At 29.8% G+C, this 11,088-nt stretch overlaps 1 protein-coding gene across 1 annotated transcript in view; it reads left to right on the top strand.

Annotated features, from left to right (window-relative positions):
- The window catches only part of LOC107452618 (uncharacterized), a 211,602-nt gene that overhangs the window by 164,837 nt on the left and 35,677 nt on the right, over positions 1-11,088 (top strand). Inside the window, exons 3-9 of the mRNA XM_016069153.4 lie at positions 418-489; positions 3,991-4,062; positions 4,187-4,330; positions 5,847-5,918; positions 6,640-6,711; positions 6,851-6,919; positions 10,270-10,413. Of these exons, the coding sequence (XP_015924639.3) occupies positions 418-489; positions 3,991-4,062; positions 4,187-4,330; positions 5,847-5,918; positions 6,640-6,711; positions 6,851-6,919; positions 10,270-10,413 (645 nt within the window). The remainder of the gene's footprint in view (positions 1-417; positions 490-3,990; positions 4,063-4,186; positions 4,331-5,846; positions 5,919-6,639; positions 6,712-6,850; positions 6,920-10,269; positions 10,414-11,088) is intronic.

Here is an 11,088-nt window from a genome sequence, read left to right as displayed (position 1 = left end):
TGTAGTGTTCTAGAGCAGCAGTTGTTAATGTGTACAGAGAATGGATAATCAAGCAGAAAACCGGATCTCAACGTCAGACTTGTGGTCGTCACAGGGTACTGAATGCTCGATCAGAGAGAAGACTGGCCAGGGTTGTGCAGCGCAACAGAAGAGCAACAGTGCGACAAATTGCAAGTGATCTTAATCAAGGAGCAACTGTGAACGTCTCTGAACGTACTGTTCGACGCACATTGCGCCGTATAGGGTATGGAAGCAGACGACTGAAGGGGTGGTCATAATAATTTGGCCACTCAGTGTATATTCATTATATTAGGTGTGTTAACTTAAAAATGTCAAACTTAAAAATGTAATTTTAAAAGCACTGTCTTTAACTTGTATTTGTATATTTTAATGAAAACATGATAACTTTTTTTTCAGAAATCTAGGAAATAATCTACTAGAAACCATTCCAGAAACAGCATTCCTAAAATTAACTACGCTTCGCACTCTGTAAGTAAAATATCCTTATTCCACCTTTAATAATTATACTTAAGGAATAGATTATAGTTTATTTTACTATTAAGACTATAAATCATTTAATCTTATGCATAATTTATAATTAGCTATACAGGGTGTCCCGCAAGGTCGTTTACAAACTTAACATGCTGGTCTGTCATATCATGATGAACAAGATTTACATAGGAACTTGTGTCCGAAAATTAAAACTGCGACCGCTAGAGGGCGATAATTGCACGAAAACGGGAGAGTGGGAAAAACAATCATTTCAGGCGTGGACGTTGAAGGAGAAGGATGAATGAGTTTAGTAACACAGAAATGGCCGACATGCATTACGTATACGGCGCCGCTGATGGAAATGGACGAGCCGCTGCACGGACGTACCTTGAGCGCTTCCCAAACAGACGTCAGTCAAGTCATGTTTCGTTTGGACGATTGCACCGCAGATTATGTAAATCAGGTGCTTTCGTAGCACGTAGCCACATAAGTCGAGAACGTGCTATACGCACACCTGTCGTAGAGGAAACCGTGCTACAGGAGTATGCCATCAACCCGCAAAGAATTCTCCGAGAAGGCGAACGTGTCTTGGGTGTAGCTCGTTCCACCATAATGCGCATACTGCACGATGACATGCAACACCCTTACCACTTCCAAAAAGTACAGGCATTGTGCGCTGACGATTATCCCAAACGCATTGCATTCTCACGCTGGTATTTGCAACAGCGGGTCGCACAGCCAAATTTTCCATAATGAATTTTGTTTTCTGATGAATCCTGCTTTACACGGGATGGTGTCGTGAACCTGCACAACATGCACGTATGGGCGCATGAAAACCCAAGATGTACACGTACCCATGCACATCAACAACGTTTCAGCGTAAACGTTTGGGCTGGTATTACCGGTGACATGTTGATTGGCCCTTACCTTCTACCTGAACGCCTCGACGGAAATACCTATCGCATTTTTTTAGAAAGAGTTTTGCCGGATCTGATGGGTGACGTTCCAACCGCTACACGCCGAAACATCTGGTTTCAGCATGATGGAGCGCCTGCCCACTTTAGCTACGCTGTTCGAGAATACCTCGATAGGAATTATCCTAATCGCTGGATCGGTAGAGGCGGGCCAGTCCCATGGCCGCCGCGATCCCCCGACCTGACTCCCCTGGATTTCTACCTGTGGGGACAAATGAAGTCCATAGTGTACGAGGCACCTGTAACATCGGACATGGATCGCGTGAGCGGCAGCACGTGTCCGTGACACTCCTGGCCAATTTGAACGGGTTCGTGAATCCATGCGCCGACGCTGTGAAACGTGCATTGTGGCGAATGGAAGGAATTTTGAGCATTTGCTGTGATGTAATGATGTTTTATAATAAAAATCATATTAACACCGCTATCGATATCATTTTTTTTCTCCTCTTCCAAACCTGCACTTATCGCCCTCTAGCGGTCTCAGTTTTAATTTTCGGACACATGTTCCTATGTAAATCTTGTTCATCATGATATGACAGACCAGCATGCTAAGTTTGTAAACGACCTTTTGGGACACCCTGTATAAAGATAGTTTTGATCATTTTTCATTAATTTTTTTAATATTTTTCCATCTTTTTTTTTACTTTAACCGTCTTTAAACGTTTAATCACAGTTTAAAACTTTAAAGTGGAATTATTTTAATACTTTAGTCTTACATATTTTAAATAAATGACTCAAAAGTGTATGTAAAATTAAACTCCTTCTATTTATTAAAGGCAAAATTCAAACATTAAAGAAAAATATTTTTTGAGTGTGTGTAATTCTATTTTTAAAATTGACTTATATTATTGCTCTTTAGTACTAATCGTAGTACAATAAAATCTGTATAAAGTAACCATTTGTGGGAAACACTAAAATTCCACCTAGGCCAGTATTCAACTTACAAAGGAGTGGTTTAGTTGATTTGCCAGTTTGGTACTAGACAATTAAAATTAACTTAGACAGGTGATGAACAAGCAAAAATTGTTAACTATACAAGATTCCCTGCTTGTTAATATTTTGTTTTAACGGATGGAATACAGACTAAATGGATGCTTATTCCTCAGATTGTAATTATGTCTTTAATTAATTTTTCCTACGCGTAAATAACAATCGTGTTTAAATTATCTTTAAAAAAAATCAGCATGCATTTTGTATTTGTTTTCTGAATGCCATTTTTCATTAAAAAAAAAGACCCATAAGTAGAAATTTAATTTTACATTTCGCTTCTTTCAAAATTCTAATATTTTATGCATTAGGTGAAAAACGTTTTATCCTTTCCTTCGATGTTTCGTTTTTAGAATAAGTAATTCATTTTGCCTTTAAGTTTTTTTTTTTCAATATTTTTAACTGACGTCTAAAGTGTAACATTGCCTTATTTTAAAAAATATATTGTTTTTCTGTTATGGCAAGTGTCTTTCACAGTGAAAGAAAACTATAAAAAATTAGGTTTCTTTGCAACCCAAGTAAAAGAAACTCTCTTTCGAAAGGAAATATGAAATATTTAAACAGTTTCATAAGCAGTTTATAATTGAAATCTGGTTTAAATAATTGTATTTTTGAACTATTTAATACATCATTTTTAAATAAATGAAACTTAAAGAACAATTGGCAAAAAATGTGTATGAATTTCTTAAGAAATTAAAATAACTAGTTTTTCAATATTTAATGCTAATGAGTTCAATATAATCTAATTTTATAATTATATAAAGAAGTGTTGAAATCAGGCTTAGAAAAAAACCGGAAGACCAGTTTTTTAAAAACCGGATTTTGGTACTTTAAAAAAAATTAAATGTGTTATAATATTTTAAGTCGTTAATTGAAATTAACTAAACCAATCCAAAGTTTTTGCACGGTTCTAAACAATTTATTTTTATAGATATTTTTGAGGGAAATCTATGATGTCTAACCATTTATAAATCACGTATTTATTTTTATTTAAAGAAATGCTAACGAATGTTTGATGAAATGAACCATTAGTATTTAAACTTAAAAGTGGAAAATTTTTGTAAGAAAATTTAATATCCGAATCTTCTTCCTCTTGTAACTGCTTACATAATATTTAGATAAAACATAATCATGCAAAACTATATTATAATTGTATTTAATGTATTTACATGCTTATTTATTTACATTAAGTAGACCGGAAAGTAATGTCGTTTCGGCGAATTAAATATTCGTTAGTCTTAAAAACCAATTCATTTTTTTTTATCCATTTCGATTCATTTTTGATCTGGCATTGAAAGGTCGTTACTAACGAGGGTGAATACATTATTGATTAAAAATAAAATCTTGATAACAAATATCAAATGCGCCAAAACAGCATTACTTTCCGGTCCCCCTAATATATTTGCTTGCTTACTTAATATTTGAATAGAACGCAATAATGCAAAACAATCTTATCATTGTATTTAATGCATTTCATATCATAAATATTTCTAATTTTATACTATTGTAGTTTAATTTCTGCATTCTTTTTTGACAGAAATCTACAAAATAATAAATTCGAAAGCATTCCATCTGCATCATTCAAGCCCTTAGTAAACTTAGAAAATTTGTAAGTTACAGTTACTTCCGCATTACTATCTGTTAATACTTAATTTAAATCTATTATAAAAATTACTATAGAATTCTTAATGTGATTATATTCCCCGGCGTAATGTTAATTATTTCTATTTTAGATACTTCAGTTACAATCACATTTCATATGTTTCCAATCAATCCTTTGCATTTCTTCCCCGTTTAATTAAATTAGAATTAGATGGAAACAACTTTATGGAAGTACCAGTTGCGGCATTCCTCCTTCTCAACAAGCTTATTACTTTGTAAGTAAGAAATAGTTTACCTAATTAGTTATAAAGTTAACTTTGTTTACATAAAAAAGTTAGAAGATAATATAAATGGTATAAAATTTCAAGATTATTCCATAAAGAAAAAAGTTTGCTTCCAAATCTCACCTCTCATATGCATAAAAAAATAGAAGTTACAAAACATAAAAGTAGTTAATTATGCATGACAGGTGTCTTTTATAATTACTTTTAAAATGATGTTACATATAGCAAAATTGGAACTCAATCCAGAGATAAAACTATTTATGCAAAATGAAAAAGAACAAAAACTGGTAAGAAAATAATTTCGTTTTTAGGTTTTTCTTTCGGGAAAAAAATTATCGAAGACAACTAAGATTTTTTTCATAATTAAAACATGTATAAAACTGTTTGGGATTCGAAAAAAGTAAATAGTGTTGGATAGTTTATAATTAAGAACAGGGAGAACTTATTTTAATCCTCCCAAAAACCAGTTATAAATGAGATGTATTTACTAACTTTTCTTTTTCTGTTTTAATATCAGTCTTAGTTCATTTTATCACACACTAAGAAAAAAAGTATGATCAAAATTACCAGAATATGATAAAATTTACCGTGTTTCTGGCATCTCTATTGGAATGCCAAAAAGCACGGTGCTTTTTAACGGTTTTATGTTATGCGTTTACGTTATGCAACGGTTTGATTGCCGTGCTGTTTTGTAGTAATTTCATTAAGATACTTAGAGCATGCATAAAAAAAAAACTTTTTTTCCGTTTTGTATTTTTACAAAATGTGTGATAATAAGAACAATAATTCAGAAAACCAAAATTTTCAGTAAATTGTTTGCATACGGACGGAAAAAATTACCAAATAAATTATTTAAATACGATAGATTTTGGAATTATTGATAGAATTATGATTTTTTTCACTTTAATCTTTCTTAAAAATGGTACCTAATGCTATGGAATTGAACTGTAATTTTGTCTGAATTCGCTACACGAATAAATGTTAACTTGTTTTTTAATAAATCCTTTTTTTTCCAGAACATTTAATGCTACAATTTAAGAGAAAGTTTTAACTAAATTAATATTTAACAAAAGCTTTTTATACTAAGTTTTTATGAATTTATTAAAAACAAGAGCAAAATAATCATACTGAAATAAAATGTTTATTTTTTATAGACAAAATCTCATTAGGGAATAATATTGATCGCAACTTTGTCATTGTCTCTGAGAGAACGATCTTTGTCTATTATTAGAAAATTTAAAATGTAAAAGAAAATGAAGATCAATTTGAAAGCTCTGAAGAGCCTTTCGCGTTAGAGATTAATTTCACAAATTTACATTGCAAAACCTACTTTTACATCCTACTTTTCTGGACATTAATACTTTCTTCAAGATAATGCAACATGCTTTTAATTTGCAACTTTGTCTTAAAATGGAATTCGCTTTTTTTTCTTCATAGTAATTATTATCGTTATTAATATTTTAAATGCCATTCATATAAAAACTGCAGTTTGCGTATTTCTTTTCAGAAACTTGGCATCCAATGACATCAGAAGTATCCCAAATTATGCCTTTCAAAATATGAACAAACTAACTAATTTGTAAGTACTTTCTTATTATTTGTAATTACTAATTATTAAATACAAACTTTATACTCCGTATTAAATAGTCTTGAGTATTTGAATTGGAAGAGTGATGAAAGCCACTTTCTAAATCTATGCACCATTTTTGTGAAGTAGAATGAAACTTTAACATAAAAACGAAAAAGTATTTTATACTTCATGGCTGTATTAGAGATTCAGATCTTCTTAATGGTCCTCTAATCGTTATTCAATGGGATGGAAAAGAAAATCACAATATGTTGCTTTTTGTTCCTTTCAGCTCTGTCTAGCGCAGCCACTATTCATACTAAAAATATATTGTATGCGCCCCTGAGGGTCATACGTTGGCAAGTTATTTAATACTTACTTATCCTCTTCATGCCGAACTGGCACATAAGGCCTCGAGTCCTTCTCTCCACACACCCCTGTCTTTAATCAGGCAACGAGCTTCTTCCCATCCAGTTAATCCTGCTCTACTAAGCTCTTCCTTAATGCATCTTTGCCATGTTGGACTCCGTCTCCCTCTTTTTCTCTTTCCGTCAGGAGCCCATGAGCTTGCAATATTTGCAAGTTCATGGCTGCCTGATGGAAAGAGAAAAATATTAATACTTACCCAGAGAAAGTTATTTTATTCTTACCCTGTAGTAATGATGAAATTCTTATTTTGATGAAAATTATAAAACTTAGATTTTAATAGTCGTCAAAATCTTGTATTTAACAGATATTTACAAAACAACTTTATAGAGTACGTGGGTCCAAATGCTTTTGACGGCCTTAACTCTTTGAAGTGTCTGTAAGTATGAATCAATTTATTAATACATTCTTGAATTCTAAACTCTTTTGCATATTTTTATTATTGATCGATTTATGCATAAAACTGCACACGTTTGCAGCAGCTGTTATTTAATGCATTCTATATCTTTTTTTTTTAGAGAAATCAATGGAAACGAACTATTAGAGCTACCTCTAGCCATCTCTAGTCTCTCTAATCTCAAAGAACTGTAAGATTTCTTTATGTTCGCAGTCAAATCTAAAATTTAGGATTTTTTTTAATATGATAAACTAATTGAATACACATTAAACTGTAATAACTTGGAAAAATTTTGTAATCGGTTAATTCATTCATAATTTTTAAATTTCGCGAAAATATTTCAAACTTAGTTTGACAGATTCTACTCAGAAAACATACGTAGATTTTAAAAGTGGTTATAGATTTTAAAAGTTTGAACAACTAAACAACTACTATTGCTTAAAGCAAATGAGTAGATTATTTGAAAAAGGGATATGCTCCACTTCAAAAATATTTCAGGCTTTTATAATAACCATTTATTTGCTTTACAGATAAATTAATAACGTCAATTAGTTTTTTTTTTTAACTATTCTAGCTGTAGTAGTATCATATCATCATCTTAAATCTTTTTTTTTTCCTTATTCATAATGTAATCAACAATCGAAATATCTAGTTAGGAATCATTAAAATGCAAATGAAATGAAATTAATAGATATATTTTAATTCTTGGGTTTATACAATCAAAATTATAGTCAATAACAATTTAAAGAAGAAAAAAACAGTTTAAGACTCATACTTTTCTGCACAAAAAAAATGTGATTACGGAATAAATTGTTAGCTGTAAAGGAAAAAATTACTTTTCTGCGCAAAACGATTACTCTGTCTAAAAATTTGGCAACTCATAAAACTGGATTACAGTCCTATATTTCATTAGTCTGGTAAATCTTAGGTTTTACCAGTAAAACCTAGATTTTACCAAAGTGACTTCATAAAAGTCAGAAGTTTGTTTTAGTATGGTTACATATCGGTTTTTTACTAAGCCTTTGGGGTAAAACAAAGGAGTTACTAATCCACTTAGGTAAATCCGAGGTATTACTTGTAAAAACAAGAATTTATTAGACTTCTGGCATTTGCAGTAACATATTAACTGTTTCAATTTGATTAAAAAATGTGACTTGAGTTCTTTTTGAGAAAAAAGTATTCAAATATTTTGCCGGAGTATTATTAAAAGTAGATACGCGAAATATGCTAAAATAATGGTCATAATTTCTACTTTGATAATTCAATATTGTTTTAAGAAATAGTCTCACCAAATTTTAAAGTAAGTAAAGCAATGAAGAAAATAGAAAAGATAAAGGTAAGTTATTTGAAAATCTAGCCTGTGGAGTTATAAATGTTTCCCAAAGAGAGCATGAGTTGTGGCAAGAATAATTTGAAGAAAGTTGAGTCCCTTGGAGTTTTAAAACCAGGTAAATAGCATCAACTCTATAGACAAATCACAAGGACGTTCGCTATATCTACAGATGATTACGAGAACTAGGTAACGCAAAAATGTTTTTAATTAATTCGTAATATCTGTACTATTTATGCTCAAGCATTCATATACTCATTTAATAATGTAGATAAGTGACTATATTGTAATAAGAATTAAATTGTATTTTGATTATACATCCATCTGTATTAAAAACCATAACATATATACATCCATTAATATTAAGTATTTTATCTTTAAATTTTTTTTAAATCTATTTGCACATCTATTTTGATGGAATATTTTAAAGTACTTAAATATTTTAAGATATTCCCAAGTACTTTACATCTAATATAAAAAATATTAGTTATGAGTTCTAATCTTGCTTTAGAATTTATGATCCTGTTTGTGTAGAAATTATGATTATCTTAATTTAAAATTGATGATCATCTTGCTTTAGAAATTATGATCATCTTGCTTTAGAAGCATATTCTAATTTAAAAATTGATAACTTTTTAAAACTGATGTTGAGAAAAATAATTTATTTTACTATATTAGCACCAATACTACCGAAACAAAGCATTGATATTATCGAAATTATGTATAGATAACATTGAATCAATATATGAATATTTTTAGCGCAAAATGTCGATATTACTAGATATTTTATAATATCGTTTCAAAATTCTGAGTCATGTTTTAAATAAATAGTACTAAGTTAATATTGACATTGATTTGTGTTTATGTAAGTACAATCTACCTGTTTTGGTACTTATATAGGGTTGCCAACTACTTCTCTTTTTGCAAAATATTTATAGAGTGGTTGAAATTAAAAAAGTAAGCTTTTAAAACGTTTGAAGAATTTACCAACAATTTAAAAGTCTCGCCATAAAATAGCTAAAACATAACAGCTTCTTATATGAACTTTTGAATCATTTACTTGTTGAGGTGTGGAAAATAACTTTAAAATATTCTAAATAATATTCTATAAAATATTTCCAAATCAAAATTATAAAACAATGAATCCCACATTAAAACATAAACTTATCTACCCCTAGAAGAAATTTTTCAAAAAGCGTAGAAAGTTGTCAGCTCTTATTACATAAGTAACTGCTGTAGGTAAAATTAATAAAACAAATGAAGCATATTCTTAAGAGGTTGAATTTAATTTTCTGTGATTCCGATAGGGCAGAATGTAAGTATTTTACTATAAGAAGAATTTACTTCGCAGCGATATTTAACTTGGTAACAGATAAGGAAAAATGCGAAAAAATTAAATTTATTTTAGCTGCATTATTCAATTAACCATTAGGATTAACCGTTAAGTAAGAGTCATCGCTCACCACAGTTAACTAGTCGTATTTAGTGGTCAAAACTAGCAGATAATGGTTAAATATGGCTCGATAAGAACACCTAATAGCTCTGTAATTTTTACCGAAGTGCTTGGTAATGATTTTGGTAGTTATAACAATAAATTATAATTTCATATGTGAAAAAATTTGGAAAATGTGGTAAAATCTGGTAATTCTATATTTTTACCTTAGAGCCTGGCATAAAAACCATTTATTCGGTTAAATTTATTTTTCAGTTTTGTATTTTTTACTAAATTTGTAGTGATAAGAACTATAATTTTGAAAGCCGGAATATCCGGTAAGTCCTTACCATAAAAATGGAAAAATTCCCTAATGAATGGTTTAAATACCGTAAAGTACGGTTATTTTACCAGAATTTTTTCTCCGTGCAATACTATTGAAAAGAAGTATCGATGTTGAGTATTACTAGTATCGTAAAGTCTTATTGATAGTATTGATAAACGTTTAATGTTACTAAGTAAAGAGAATTTATCATTAAATAAGATGGAAAACTATTAATAAGATGGTTTTAAGAAAAAAAGTATTTTGTCAAGATCTTCCTGGTGTTTCGATACAGGCAAAAGTGAATTCAACTTGCTTTTGCTCAAATTTTTTTTATCATACTTGGTGCATATTATGTTTCGTAATTTTTTTAAACAATTTTTTTCCATCTATTATCATTTCCTCTGCTTCCTTAAAATCTATAAGATTAGATCTGGTTTGAATTTTTCCTTGCAGAACTTTCTCGAACAATAAGATCAAATATTTGTCAAAGTCAAGTTTTCAAGCTAATCATCAACTAACATCATTAGAATTCTCTGGAAATCCTCTTGAATCATTCGAAAAAAGCACATTTTCGCAGTTACCACGTCTGAAAAAGTTGTAAGTAGAAACAAAAAACTTTCTTTTTTTTAAATTTGAATTCAAATTTTTCTTTTATGTTCTAAGCCTAGTTATAACGAGCAATATCTCACCGAATTGTAAATACAATGATTAAATAGTAAATAAATATGGTATCAACGTGAAAAACATTTGACTTAATGATCGGATTTTCACGTATAAAGATTCACTCTGAGTTGCTCAAAAGGCAAATTTTTAATATTCTAATTAGTTAATCCTAACTACGAATTAAGTTATGAAATCAGACTCAAATATGTACGTTCTCTGAATGATCATACTTTTTAATAACTGTCAATTTTTACTCTTTCCAAGAATAGTTTTCCCAAATAATAAAACAATATAATTTGAAAAAATGGTTATAGGTTTAAATATTTTTATAATTTGTTTTAATATTAATATTAATTCATTTTAATATTTTAAAAATTAAGCATATCTTCACAAGGTTATCATGCATTTATGTCTGGTGCTTAATTTAGATAGATGTAGAGGAGGTTAAAATAGTTTAAGTAGAAAAATAAAAGTTTTGTTATCACATTAAATATGAAAACAAAAACTTCAGAAAAATCTGTAAGAATTGACAGCTATGCTATTTAAGTTATTAAATAATTTTTAATGAATTCATATTTTTTGATCTTCAAAGCAGGATTACTATGATTT

The sequence above is a fragment of the Parasteatoda tepidariorum genome, chromosome 11, assembly GCF_982258835.1.
Source record: "Parasteatoda tepidariorum strain Cologne lab strain chromosome 11, Ptep-v5.0, whole genome shotgun sequence".
In the NCBI taxonomy this organism is placed as follows: Eukaryota; Metazoa; Arthropoda; class Arachnida; order Araneae; family Theridiidae; genus Parasteatoda; species Parasteatoda tepidariorum.
The sequence above is the reverse complement of the archived record's forward strand: the minus strand, read 5'-3'. Positions and strand labels throughout refer to the sequence as shown.